The 15,861-nt window shown below is 31.4% G+C and overlaps 1 protein-coding gene across 1 annotated transcript; it reads right to left on the reverse strand.

Moving 5' to 3' along the window:
• Positions 1–651: 651 nt before the first annotated feature.
• On the reverse strand, positions 652–3,619 carry LOC136981507 (uncharacterized). The gene has a single exon (XM_067277815.1). The coding sequence runs from the start codon at positions 3,428–3,430 to the stop codon at positions 956–958; it is 2,475 nt and encodes an 824-aa protein (XP_067133916.1). The 5' UTR covers positions 3,431–3,619; the 3' UTR covers positions 652–955.
• Positions 3,620–15,861: the final 12,242 nt, after the last annotated feature.

The raw sequence follows: 15,861 nt of genomic DNA on the forward strand, positions 1-15,861 counted from the left end.
AATTAACGTGGTTACGCAAAACGTCCTACATTTTGTTTTTCTCTGGCTGCAACATGATGGAAGGAGCCATTTCTCCATCGTTGTAAGTCTATGTAAGGTAAAAAAGGGCAGTTAATGGGTGTAGTCTGTCCCGAGCTACAATTATCGAATTAACGACGCGGGTAGTTCTAATGATTTTTCATTCTTGAGAAAATCGCTTTTTAGTCGGAAATCAAGAATGTTATCCAATTTGTTTTTCGTTTCCGAGAGACAATTAAGCTGTGCATAGATGAAGCTATCAAAATCAAGCAGGTGTAACAGGCAATAGTTGAGTCGATGATTATCGGATAGAAGTACGTCGAGTGAAGAAGAAAAAATTTTAAAAGGAGGAAAAAAATTAGCACGAGTCATGGACTCTTGTTACCTTAGACCGGAAGTGTCATCTAGCAATTAGGAGCTTCAGCTTCTTTTTCATTTAACTATCTGAAATATTAATACTAAATATTTTTCATCCATAATCTATTTCTATTATATTAATATAATAGAAATGGATTATGGATAATATATATATATATATATATATACATGGAATATATGTGAATATGCAAATACATATAAATATTTGTATTTTTTTCTGAGTTTCGTAAGTTAAAAAGCGACAACAAAATTCAATAGTGGTTCCATGAATATTTTTATTTTGGGAAAGCATGGTTTAAACATGGGGCAAATAAAACGTTAATTGTATAAGTTACAAAAATATAAATTAACCCACATTAATCAGGTTAAGTTCGACCCAAAGTTATTGGGGTTAGAAGTCGAAAACAATCATTCACTCGACCCATATTTGTAGACTGTATTATGAGTCTTCCGGCCGAATTTTGAGCATCTCGAGTCCTTTCGTAAGTTGTTAATTTTGTACTCAGTTTGGTTTTAGTTTATTTTCAAGCGTTGATTGATTTACTGTGGTTAAATTATTTCACGGAATATAACCGAGTTCTTCTCGAATGTCCGTTTGTGACCAACGATGGAAACCGTCCTTGTTTATTCCGTGCTTCACTCGAATGCGAGTGACTTGATCGGCAAATTGCTTCATTTCCATTTCGGATTTATTATTGTTCATAGTCTCTGAATAATCTGAATGATATTCTTCTACTCCAGAATCTGAGGAACTATGTCCTCTCATAACTCCACTCTTCCTTCTCCTTCTTCTACGCTTCTTTTTCATCACTAATTGACGAGCTGTACTTCCTCCAAGAGCAGATCCGGTTGGACTGGAAGGTCTATGCTGCGTTTTATCTTTAGGGGATGAATTTGACAGTCTTAGATCTTGAAAACTCCAGGACATGCCATGTTTTTTCATGTTGACATCTGTATGCGGATGACCATGCGGATGACCATGCGGACTAAGACATATTTCCGATGTATCATAAGCGGAGTCTTCAGAGTAATCAATACCATTTTTCTTTTTTGATTTTTTCCCATCTTTTACACGATTTCTAAAACTTTCAATCAATTTTCCGGTTTTTTGTTTGGCCTTGCGGAAAGAAGATTGGCTAATTCTCTTAATAGTAGCGAGAAAGTTATGTTTTCCTCTCACTCGCTCTTCTGAGGACCATCGAATCATTTTGGTTACGTGTTGTTTCGGATTTTTGGGAGCTGGGAGCGTTGCTGCTCGTTTATAAGAAGAATCTGATACTTGACTAAGGTTAGACCAGTTCTTTACCGAACCGCTTTTATTATAACTTCTTATTCCATGTGGAATATGACAAGTAGTTTTTGGATTTGGCACCAAATAGATGCTACTATCAGGAGTGCTCAGTCTCTGAGACGGATATGTTACATCTATTGAAATTCTATTGTTGTGAACTACATCGTTGGATGGAATTACCTTATGGATTTTATGTGTTTCTTTAGATCTTCGATTTATTTCAGAATTATTGCTAATTACATTTGGCTTCTCGGAAGTGTTTGGTCGGTAACATTCGTAACCAAAATAAGTAAGTTTAATTCCTGAATTACTTTCTTTATCCGATACTTTTTTATGCCATGGTTCATCTATGGATGATTCTTCGCTTTCACTGCTGAACGTCATTGTACGTGTCTGAGTCATCTCTTCTAAAACTCTTCTGGGACTAGGAGATTTAACGCAGGCAGAATCAGATGTATTGGTTGGAGATGAAATCCACGATTCAGGTCCGTCACTTGGCAACCAACTGCTAGCGTCTGTCCAGAGATAATCATCTGTCATTGTAGCCATATCTTTCTTCTTTGTTCTTATTCTGTGTTCCGAAAATGCACTAGCACCAGAAGTACTAGGTGTTTTACAAAACCCACTCGCTCGATAATCGTTCCTATAAGGATTCCAAAAAGGTTCCCAACGTTCCTCAATTCTAGCCAGAGAAGATCCTATTTCACTATTGGTTCTAGAGGTGTTTGACATTTTACTACTTCTGTTTGAGAATTTTGGACTGGACACTTTCAAGGTTATGACATTTTTACGTGGAGAGAGCGATTTAAAAGAGGGTCCTCTTTTTATTCCATTTTCGTTGTATCTTTTCGTCATTCGGCGATTATTTGGAAGAACAGTCTTACTGGAATTTTGCTGTATTCGATACTGTCCATTTTGATTAAAATGTGATGACTTTTTCATAACATTTTCTCTCTTATTATTTTCACATTCTTTATTTGTATTTTCGATTCTGTCGTTAATGTTATGCACAAGGGAATAAGACGGTCGAGGAGGAAGAGGAGCCATTTCACTCGGTATAGTGATGTCGGAAGGAGACTCTTCTTCCGTCCAAGGTACTGTATTATCTTCATTCCGATTTACAATAGGCATTACACGTGGCACACTTGTAGAGATTGGTAAACCATCATCTTTAGCTGTTCCCAGATGAGAACAGAGAGTGATGGCATCTTCAGCAGTAGCACAAACGAATGCATGACATTCCAATAATTTCGGAGTGGCGACACTCCGTAAAAGACATGCGAAGATAGAAGGATGAGTGAGACTGACCAAAAATCTTTGTTTAGAATTTAGTTGCACATAAGACTTAGGATCCACAACAGCTTCAGAACAAGCGATAGGTACGAAGGCTGCTCCAAACGTTTTTCTTTTAATAATTCTAGAATTAAATCGAACTGATGCCCACAAGACAATATTGGACAAGGGTGTGATCACTTTCGTAACAACAGGCACTGTTTCACCAGATCTTCGATCTACTTCGGAATCAGCAACTACTAAGCCATAATCAGAGACATCCAAATTTTGTGTCAGAGCCAGAGGATGGGCACTTCTTTGATCTTCTCCTCTTCTTCGGGCAGCCGAATATAATTCCAAAAGAGGTCGTTGAAGAATGGAGATACCCACTTGACGTTTTCCATGGCCAAAGGAGGTGCATCCCAAATATCTAACTCTAAATCCATTTTGTAAAGTAGAAGAATCAAACATGTTCAATCAAAGCATGGTTCGTCCGTCACCGATAGAAGCTCAACTGCGACTGGCCTCTTTTCATCCTGGCCTAAATCTCGGCTAACGGTGCCTATCGCCAGAGGGAGGTGAAAGCTGTAACGAACCGGTTTGAAGCAGGTGTCGCTTCGGTGGGAGGTACATCGAGAGTGTCGCCTACTGACGAACAAAAAGTAGTTCAGGGACGCGTCCACGGCCTGCGTCGATCTCACTTCTTATGATCGATACGACAAAAAGAAAACCCATTCCGTATGGATATAGCCACTTTATTAATTAACCAGAAAGAAACAGCAAAGCGGAAATGCTGAACATTTTTTTCCGCTCTCAGACTCGACAAATGGTACTTAGAGAGGCCCGATTAAATGTAATCATAACTCGCTACCAATTGAAAACGACACCTCGATTAAATACTTTTATATAAAATCTATTCCTACAATTTTTCCTGAAGTAAAGTAAAAACTGATTATTTATTTGTATTAAAACCACTTTCGATAAACTTTAGAAAAATTTTGAAAAGACGAAACAAATTAATTCCTATTCTGTAAAAGCCAATTCCCTTCTTATTCGATGTCGATTTAAAAAAATATTTATAAATCAAAATATCAAACTAAAAATAGTTTAATTGGAAGAATGAGTCCACTTGTTTACACCAAATTATTTTAGTTTATAAAAATAAAACATGTATATTTAGCAATAATTGGGGCATGGAATAGATTTCATGCCGAAAGTTTTGCTTCTTCTTCAAATGATAAACAAATTATGATGTTAATCTCGTGTCGAATCGAAAACGTTATCATAAGACGAAGAAAAGTTAGCAACGTCACGGATGTGACTTCGGAGGGTGCTGAACCTGGCCGGGCGATGACTCGCTCGCGAGTCAGCTGCCATCCAAAGTGATGAGGCGTTACACATGTCGTCATCATAACGATCAAATGCTTCCTCTTCTTCCAATTTGATTTATGCTCTTAACTTCTCCTAATATTAGCTATTCTCTTCAACGGATAAATTTCGCGTTCTGAATGGGTGATTTCGATTAAATATTGCGCATGAATAACGCAATATATCGGCTAGATGAAGTCAAGACTAGCGAATCTCAGGAAGCGGTTCTTAATTCGTGTTAAAGAAAGAGCGATGTAGATACAGTATGTAATATTTTCTTAATAATCACTTGCCATCGAGGATACCGGATGCGCCGCCATTTTGTATACCTAGGTTCCCATTAACCCATTATTTTAAAGAAATCATGAAGCTCCTGTTAGCGATAAAAAATCTCAGGAGGCAATCGCCCTTCTTGCTCTATCATCTACTTCATGAAAAATCTCAGAATATTTTGAACTTTCTACTCTCAAAATTATGCTTTTTGCCATTTTATAATGAATAATCTAAAAAGTTTTTTAAAATAAAATTTTATAACAGATGGCGCCACACATAATTTTAACTTTTTTGCCAGGAAAGTTATGCAACTCGTTGCTGGAATTTTTTTAATGTAACTAAACGATTTTTGTTAAATTTTATATTATAAAAAAATCATATATTGTTAGTACTAGAACGTTCGCTATAATTTTATTATTTTATTTAATTATTCAGGAATATTTAACGTAGTATATAAACTTTGAATGTTTCAGTCACGGTGCAATTCAGATTCAGGGGTATATGTAATATAAAGGAGGAAGTGAAAAAAGAAATGATAAAACATATTGCATAATAATTAATTTGTGTCAGTTTTACATAAAATTGCGTAAATAATAGTATGAAAAGAATATACTGTGCAGTAAATATAGGAGCTTCGATGTAATGCAAAACTATGCGAGGAAATAAGAGATTTCACTATTCTAGTTCTTGTAATTTTTAATAAATCTTCATTACAAATAAACATATCAAATAAACAAAAATTAATTCATATATTAGTTTTTACTGGTAAATGTAGAAATTATTTTAATGTTTGATTTATGTATTTGTTATTTTTTATATCAATTATTCAGAGAATTGTTTTGGGATTTTTATGGATTTAAAATCCCAGGAAAAATCTTAATTCAGCAGGTGGTGTATTTGTGGTTCCTATGTCGGCTTTCTTTCAGTTCGCTTCGCTCAGAAGAGGACGTTAATTATGACGTCGGTACCTTTAGGTGGAGTAGCTTTGCTTTTCTTTTTCTCTTAGCTTTTTACATCGAACAATAGGGGTCACGGATTTTCACACTCGGGGAATGTCTCGCAATTAAAAAGAAAACAAAACATATTTTTGATGGTGGAAATAGCATAATTCGTTCGTCCTTGATGGCGAAGCTTTATTTTTTTTTTCTAACAGTAGTAAGAGTGCAAAGGGTGATGAATTATTCTGAACACGAGTGAGACCCTACAAAAAAATCATCGTCCTCATTATATTATACTTGGAGCAGAGAAAAACTGACAAGGTATGACGAAAAGGAATTATGGGAGATTTCAGCAGGTGTAACGATGCCATACTTCCCTCGGGTCGTCGACTGTTCATTTTTTAGGGGAGACGGCACACCTCAAAGGAGTCAAATGGCGAAAAGAAGAGGAGGAGAAAAAATCAGGGAGCGATCTGCGTAACGAAACTGTCTATTGTTTTAAGCAAGAGTACGCCTGGACTACTCGTAAGGATGCAAAAACGATCGTGAGTCTAATGGGACTCACCTTGAGTTTAAATTCATTCAATGGATCACTTCATTACATAATGAAAATTCTTTCATATATGTTCCTGATAAATTAATGTCTCATCTATATTGTATTACATTAATGTTTAGACATAATAATAGTTTATAAAAGATGAATTTTTATTATAGTTATAAAATTATTAGAGCCTAATAGAAAAGTTATTTGCGAGCGGGCTTTTAATGTTGTTTCTCTAACCAGATTTTAATTTATATAAAAGAATTGTTTTTTCCCCCAAAGAAATACCTCATATTAAAAATATTTATGAATTAAATTATTAAATAAAAATCATAATAATTTATTTTTAATTTAAATAAAACATAGATTAAAAATTCCATAACATATAAAGCTATTGTTAAAAATTTAATAATTTTATCCCCTTCCTTACAAACAAATATTCTATTGAAAATGTTATACGAATGTATATAAATACAAATAAATATATAAATGTTATACGAATGTATATAAATACGAATATTATAAGAAATTGAATTGCAAAATCGAATGGCAATGCAAAACTTTAGATTCTGCAGTTGGATCAGTACTGATTTAGATGATTAAAAACTTAGACTTTTGTCGGTTGCTCCCTACAAAGACTATTCTACTAAAAGTTGAGATAAGTTATTTTAATTTTAATAATAGTAATTTAAAGCATAACTCTTGTTATACAATACTTATGAGTATATTGTTTTGCATATTAACAAAACTATGTTATACCTGGTAAACAGCACACATGGGTAGATATCTGTAACTATTATAGGTAAATAATTTATGATTTAGAGAATTAATTTATATAGATGATTAATTAATATATTTTCTTTACTAAATTTACAAATGTAAAGAAAATATTTTTGTAAATATTGGAGTCTGAAATAAAAATAAATCAGTAAATTCATTTGTAAATATTAATAAAACAAATTATTTATTAAGAAAAGTTATTTTAATCAAACCATAAAAAGTTAAAAATTGACAATTTATAATAATAATAATAACCTTAAATACAATTATTACATTTACATAATTAATTTTCATGCCAGATATAAATGAAAATAGATCAAAATAGCTTTGTATTTAGTATAGGCTACTGTAGCCTACATCAAATTTACGAGGAAGGCCAAAGTAAAATTTGTTTTCCAATCATGTTAGTTAATTAAAAAAATTTAAAGTTATAAATTATTTTAGATAAAATTTATTGATAATTTATATGTATATACATACGCACCCACACAGACACAAAAATAGATTGTTTTTAAAGACTGTTAGAATAATAATAACTTTTTCAATATTATTCTAAACCCAGTATTCCTACTGCATTTTATATAACAAGGAACTTACTTTAGATATTTTTGGAATTGTTAAACGAATGAAATTTCGATTGTTTATCGATGAATTCAAATATTCAACAAATTACAAATGAATATTATGTAATGTTGTTAATATTTTCTCTCGCCATCTCTCTCTCTCTTTCTCTCTTTTTTCTCAACTTGTCCGATCATAGTTGAAATTTAAAAGAATTCGAGTGTCCATTTGTCGCTATCGATGTACAGCCATGTGTGGGCGATTATCAAGGAGAGCGACGATTTTGTCTCATGCGTGGGTCTGACTTTTGCACTGAACTCAACCGGTTACTCGACACAAATACATGTATTATCCATCAAGTGTTAACAGCTGTTTTATAATATTTTGTTTTATTTTCAGAAGAAAATTTCATTTTATATATAAAACATATTTTATATCGTATTCGATAGTACAGGCCTAATTACTATACGATCTTTCACTTATAAATTCAAAATATCTGTAGTTCCTTAACAACTAATTACGTAATTAGTTTCAGTGATCTACTCACGGAATATTCGTAATTTATCATCATTAGTGGCAAAAAATAGAACAGTAACTTTGACCCATAGGCGAGGTGTTGCATGGATTCGGAGAGAGTCAAATTATTTTTGAAGGTTTATTTTTTGTCTCGTGGGATAATTTTCTATAATGGTCATTTTTCTGATTAAAATTGAAATCTCGTATTTAATTTAGAAAATGAGCGAGGAATGAATTCCGGTCGAGGAAAGTGTCCGAAGGCCGCGTATGTGGGCCACTGACCAGGTGTGTCCGTGACAGACGGAGACATACCTCACACGTATGGGAAAACATGGTGATAATTCTTCTATTCAATCCATTATCCACCTATTTATATCTAATAATTTATCTAATAATAGAATCGACCTTTGAAAATTGAAGACGTTTTTATTTGAAGAGGCAACAAAACTTTCTCCTCTTCGAATTTTTTTTGATTCTGAGAACTTCCTTCTTAGGTTTCCTCGGAATCGACTAGTAAAAGGGGACATTTTCGATCATAGATAACAGAAAGAAATTGGTGTCATCAGATCAGGTAGGACCGGTTTAGGAGTCACTCGTGATTTTAGCCACCTCTTTTCCCTTTGGATATAACAGGATTGATTTCAAAACAAACTCTGAATTTAAACAGAGAATTACAGACCTACGTGATTAAAAAAATGTTAAACGATTCTACTTGTCCTCGAAATTACGCTCATTAATGCAATGTAATTATTAAATCTACGAGATATAATAATGGATATGTAACAGCGAGCATGGAAGGATTTTGTCACTCGAATGCTTCTGATAATAATATTTAGGGAGGCGAATGTAGAGCAGCCGACCTTAGTTGCCGCAGGTGGAGGCGATGTCACGGGTGTGGTCCTAGGGGATAGCAGTCGTGTGCACCTGTTACCAGCTAATTGCGTGGGAGGCGTGCCTTTGTCATTTGCTATTTCGATTATTCGAATCTTTCTGGAATTTATTTTTTCTCCCACAATCATTTTCTATTCTCAATGTAACTTGCAACTTATACAAACATTCGGTAACATTCGTGATCCAGAAAGCCAGATTTATTAAACTAACAAAATCCTTTACAGTATTAATTTCTAACTTGGCCAACGTGTTTATATATTTTTTTCTTTTTATGAAAAGTACTTTACTAAAAGTGAAATTTTTAAACCGAAAATATACTGAATTTTATCAACAAATCAAGGAAATAACTGTTTTATTATTATTATTATTATTAGCTGTCTGTAAATAGAAAAGCGTGGGTTTCATCCTGCAAAAGGTGCAACGACTGCAACCCAAGATGGAAATGATAAATCTTAAACAAAAACTTTTTCACTATTTATAGAATGCTTATTCTTAGTCGTGAGAGTAAATTTTTTGTGCATATTTTATAAATTACCACGGCACGTGTTGATGGGATTAGAAGATATCCAACTTTTATTCGTTCGTATCTCTTTATATTTACACAGTTAAAAATATATTTGACGTCTGAGGCGATTAAGTCTGCTCTCAGACACCAGGAATCGAATCCGGACGAGAAATCCCAGAAATTTGGCATGGGAGGGCTCTCCCGGATATGTCGCGCCCCCTCCGTCATCCGGCAGACCCCATTGTGGCCTGGCGAAACCCGTGATGAGTATGATTAAAAGGCCCCCACTTAGTAACCTCAGGGCGGAAAGAGTGAAAAATAAAAAAAAAGGGTTAAAATTATATATTTGAGATAGTTTTTTTTTTTTTTTTTTTTAACGTAGCCTTCGTAGAAAGCAGAAAATTGACGAAAAGTATGAGATAAGACCGAAAATTTTCCGAATTCCATTTTGAGGCCTTTGAAAGTCATGATAACGCCTTTTGCCATCGTGACGTTGATCGAGATCCTATACAAACTGGGTCACACAGAACACCGTCCGAACCCACTGCATGGATACATTCGGTACGTTTTCTTTCAAAACATGCCCATAGCTATGGGTAATGATGCATTGTTTTGTTACCATTTGGCGTATTAACTTTTGCACAGTTACAATGATTACATAAATAAAAAGTTTCACGATTATAAATCCTTATCAAAAAATTAAAAAAACGAGGCCACGGACAAAATTTATTTTTAATTATCTAATTTCTCGCTTTAGAATAAATTTTAATGCTTACAATGAAGCCTGAAGTTCTTGTGTCAACTGTAATTTATTATAAAACTAAACAAAAAATGAAATTATATATTATATTTTAAATTATAAACTTGACTTGAAATTAAATTATGAAATAAATCCAGTAAATTTAGAGATCCAAGTAAATCTTAATTATATTAATAGAAATGGTGTATTTAAACAAGTTTAATGTTTAAAAAGACGTGAATTAACTCAAAATACGATGGTTTAAGCTTGATTTTTCCAGATTATATAATTTTCTTACCGTGAATTATACATAAAGTTTAGACAAACAGCCTTGCGTAATAAGAGAATTGGTGTGTTTTCTATTTGTACATGTGTTTAAGAAATGATGTGTTGATCGTTGGTAAACATAAATGAAACGTGGAGGAGGAAAATCAGTTGGAAATGATTTTCTGTGGAAGGAAATATCTCGTTCATAATTGGATCAAGGTGAACATCAGATTCAACATTTAGCTAGAGGGTAGGTAGAAGGCAAGGCCGAACTTTTTCTGATGTCTTGACACACTCAAAACACGATAGCCTTGAGTAGAAGAAGCGAATAATTCCCGTTATGAATATATAAGTGACGTTATTACGTTTTTCTTTAAATATAATGAATTTTATTTATTTTATCCTCATCGGAGCGAAATGAGGGAATTATTAAAGATATTTAATTATATTTTAAATTAGTAACGATTATTATTCAATTAAATTCATTATCTTAATTAAAATTATTAACATTTCTTTCTTTACGTCTTGGAATTTATAAATTAAACGTATCAAAATTAAATAATTCTCATTCTTTAAGTTGTTGTTGTATAAAATAATGAAATGTTCTTTTAATCCTGTTTTAAAATGTTTAATGGGGTTAATCGTTTTATTGCGATATTTAATTATATTTTAAAGAAGAAGGTAAAATTAATTAGTAGATGTTTGTTTTTTGACAAAAACATTTTATGCTTTTATGTTTTAAAGGGAATTATTTCTTGTCCCACATATTATATTTTATGATTCATAAAGAGTTTAACAGACCTCTTAATTCTTCGCAATCGAATCCAATGAGATAGTGCTTTTAATTTCCTCTCATGCCTCTTTTCCTCTTCAATTAAAGGAAACGTGGAGACGCACGGAAAGTGGGACATCACCAGTTCATTCAACTAATAATAAATAGTAATTGCTTTCCAATTGTTGTCACGCAGGGTGGGAGTAGTTGGCCACAAAAGCTTCTCCTTTATCTTTTCGTTAAGGAGAGGAAGGAAGAAACTTATGTAAGTTTCGCTGTTAATTAAGGTTTTAAAAGCTTCATTGACTGAAGTTTTTTGTCAATTTACAGATGAAAATTCACATTTAGAGTTAGCGTTTTCAATCTGTTTCCGTTTTACTAAACATTGCTCATTACAGAATACGGATAAGAATTCTTAATACATTTAACCTTGTGAACTGACTGCCAGTTTGTCGAGGCGATTATGAAGTTAACCTACCTATCTGGTTGACCCCCAGAGTGGTAGGTTCGAATTAGGCGAACAACACCAGGAATTTTTCATATATTTGTCCTGGATACGTTGGGCTTCGTCTCTTACAACTCAGTCGTTTCCATTGTAGGCCTGGTCGAACCCACGATGGATACGGGAAAAAGGTACTGTCACCCAGTGGCGTAGCTAGGATTCTCCGGTCCCGGTGCGGAACCAGATTTGTGGGCCCCCGAAAAAAAATTTCCGGTCTTTTTTCGTGATTTTGGGGCCCCCATGGGCCTATCGTTTTCCAGGGGCCCGGTGCGGACCGCACCTACCGCACCCCGCTAGCTACGCCACTGCTAATAATAATAATTAAATATTATATTAATTTCTTTAATCTCATTAGACATCAGCACAGTATATCATACGAGTTTCCTTGCATCTGCTGATCGTCGGAAAGAAAATCGACAAGGTAAAGGATATAGGATAAAACACAAATTTGTCCAAGTTGTCCATAATGAAGCATGGGGATCTTATTAAAATTCAAATCCTGAACCAGTTATGTCGTTAGGAAAGCCCTTAACAACCGTTATCCTGCCAACAGTACTGATAAAGATAATGATAATAACTTGCCCATCTAATAAAACTAATGAACCTAACCAATAAAGCATTAATTGTTAATAAGGAACTGAAATTATGAAAAACTATGGTGAAGTACGGGACTTATTCTGACTTTCATTAAAAAAATAATAAATAAAGTTCAATCGATTTAAAAATGTTTAAACTCAAAACATTAATTTCCTTAAGATAATTTAAATATTGTATGTAGATTATGCAATTTTCTCAACGAATCTATTACACATAAAATATACTTAACTAAAAATAAAAGACATGCGTATATAGTAACTTAACTACTATATAATAAAACTATCCATAAAAACAGAACTAGCGCGTGTTACTTTAAATAAAATTTTAAAGAATGTTCTTTTACTTTATTACTTTAAATGATTATTTATATATTTTATCATTTTGTAAAACGAAATTCATCGTTTTACAACACGATAGAAAATAAAATCGTGCAGTTCTGAATGACTTTACTTGGTTCACACAAATTTTTACATTAAGGAATTCTCACGATCTAGTCGTAATCACTTTTTACATTTCCTCTTATTTTCACAATCTTCATTCTTCTAACTTGAAAATTCTCATTGAAAATAAATCACGAATTTTTCTATGTATATTTTTTTCCTTTTTATAATATTCACGCTCATATAAATTAAGAAAGTATCCCAAAAACAAGCCTACGCCTTTATCCCTTCCGAATATCTCTCCCTCCTTCGAATGAAACTAAGTAAAAGCAAGAATATTCATATAAATGCATGCACGACCACTGAATACAAAGTGTATCAGATTGGAAAATTTGAACTAAATTTGCAAGAATTATTCATGCTTTAGCTTATTTAATAATTAAAATTCTTATAGATTTTGCTAGCATATCAAAAGACAAATTTACACTTTAAATGATTTCTATCTTTTAGTAGACAATAGTATCAAATAAGATAATCTATTTTGAATAAAATTATATTATAAATAAATATTTATTATCATTCATAGTAGAGAATAAGAAATATACAGGTGAACCACTTTAAATAAAACAATAGAAAGTAATTATCGTGATTAGACGCCATAATTGAATATATTCAGCAACGAAATAAATGTGTAATTGCAAAATATAATAATAACTTTTATTAGATTTTCACGCAAACCATTTTTTTGTCTGGAGATACATAAAACAATTTCTATTTCAAACAGTAGTTATATATTAACATCAATATCCATTTGAAAATCATTTACATTATCAAAAATCGCACAAAATTACACTCCTAATTTATATATAATTTTGTTAAATATTCAATTCTATTAATTAAATAATATGTAAGATAATATATATTCGTATATCATCTATATACATATATAATATGTAAGATCATATGAACAGAATTAAGCGAAACTTGAGTTCAAGTATATAATTCGCATTTTAAATATACAGAATTAAATATATATAAAATTGAAACATACAGAATGAAAATATATGCTACGGAGACAGAATGTAATTTAAAAAGTTTAAAAATTCGATATATTTTTATTTCTTTTAAAATCCTAATCGGGAACGAAAAGTAAAATATGTAATGTCTTTCAGGATATATCACGCAAGTATCTTAAATTACTTATTAACATATTCATGTACATATATATTGTAGTATAATAACGATAATTAGCGTAAATGAAATACGGTAAAATAGTTAAAGTGAAATAGAATATAGACATAAACCTTCGTAGCTGAATAAACAAATAACCTGTTTTCCCACAGTAGAACGATTGGCTTCGATACAGTTATATCGCAGACGTATAGTTATTTCAAATACAAACACTACTTAATGACATTTATATAACTATTTTATTTATCGATGCTATATTTATTTTCTTATAAATGTTTATATTTTAATAAATAAAATTTAATTAATTAATTCGATAATACCACTTTCAAGCATAAATTTTTGCTAGGAAACAAGTCGAGAAGCCTTTTTTTTTAAATGTAAATAATACCAAAATTGATCTAGAACAATTCTTTTTGTTTTTTAAAGGTTAAGAGGTTCTATCAATTTATCTCTTTATTAACGTCTTTAGGTGGTGATCAAATTCAATTTATGTTAAGATGATGGATATTTCGTGTTATGTAATAGAGTGCATTATTTTAATATTATAATTAATAAGTTTAAGATTGAATTAACCTTTGATTTATTTGAGAATTACTAAAATTATTGTAAGAAGAGTGTAATGAATGTTCTGTAAGAATCGAAATAACAGCTAAATTATAATTACATAAGTTATTTTAAAGTGATATTTCGAGAATATCATTTACAAAAATGTTTTTATAGAATTTAAAATCGATTTTTACAGAATTTCTTTAGAATAATCGAATTCTAAACTAATAAATAGTGTTCGATTTTTCACGTATCGTATGAGTTTTCTGACAGATAAACTAAGAATTTCAATCTTTATTATGTATGCCTGTATTTTCTTAATAAATATTATAATTGTATTTACTAAATTAAACCGATTAATATAATCTAATTGCTAAATTATCAGAGTTACAGATTTATTTTGTAATAAAATAAATTTAATGAACTCATATGTTAAAAATAAGTTAATCGTATGAATTTATTCTGATTAACGAAAGTTTAAACGATAAAGTAAGCGATAAATTTATTTTCGAGGAAATTTTCATCCTTTCAAATTATTAAATAAATCATTTTTCATTGGTTAATCTTACAACTCTCATTACGTCTTATTATTTATATAATGAGTTGAAAATATATTTTAGGCTATTAAACTTTCTATGAATATAAAATAAAGTTAAAATGTATAGATAAAGTATTTAAATATTAAATAATATCACCAAGTAAAAACTTTTCTCGGCTATTAAATTTGTTAATTTTATTATTTGGTTAATGTTACCTATGGTTCCAAGATGGCGGCTTGTCTCTGATTCCAGCAAATAGAAGAAGGGAAACAGTGGGGACGCTTGGGGTTCTAACCTAACCTAACTTATTCTAATAAATTACCATAATTATTACCAACAAAATTATTAGAATAGGTTAGGTTAGGTTAGAACGTGCGTCCCCACTGTTTCTTTGCTGGATTCAGACGAGCCGCCATCTTGGAACCATAGGTAACATTAACCTATTCTTTATATGTATATTTTGGAGCTTTTATGAGTTTACTAATCTATATAAATAGTGAACTAATAATAAGGATGTATGTAAATTAGATTATGTACTGATTTATTTTAACATTTAATATCTTTGTAGTTACTATTCTTTAGAATAACGAGAGAAAGTGCAAAGCGAAATATAAATTTTAACAAATTAAAGCATTTTTGATGCATAAAATGAGGAATTGAAAAGTAGAAATTATCACAGTAAAAAATGATTTTAAAAAGCGGATATATACAGTAAATATCAATATAATTTTACATCTTGGAATATATATATTTTTAAATCTTGTGGGCTTTTATCTATTTATTTTTATAAAAATATAACAGGTAGAAAGTGGCATCTGTTTATTAAAAACATGTTATAAATGCTAAAAAAATGGTTAATGTTTTAAATATCTATTTGAAAACTACTAATTGATTTATAGTTGTGGGAAACAAAAAGATTTAGTATAATTTAAATAATTTTAATTACTAAAATCGACCGATCTAAATGAACTTTTTCCACGTTATATCAACATGAAA

This window comes from Centruroides vittatus, unplaced genomic scaffold, assembly GCF_030686945.1.
Source record: "Centruroides vittatus isolate TY-2023 unplaced genomic scaffold, ASM3068694v2 contig_1168, whole genome shotgun sequence".
NCBI lineage: Eukaryota > Metazoa > Arthropoda > Arachnida > Scorpiones > Buthidae > Centruroides > Centruroides vittatus.

Bases quoted from the DNA above. Each gene is read 5' to 3' on its own strand.
- LOC136981507 (XM_067277815.1), bottom strand. From the start codon at position 3,430: ATGTTTGATTCTTCTACTTTACAAAATGGATTTAGAGTTAGATATTTG.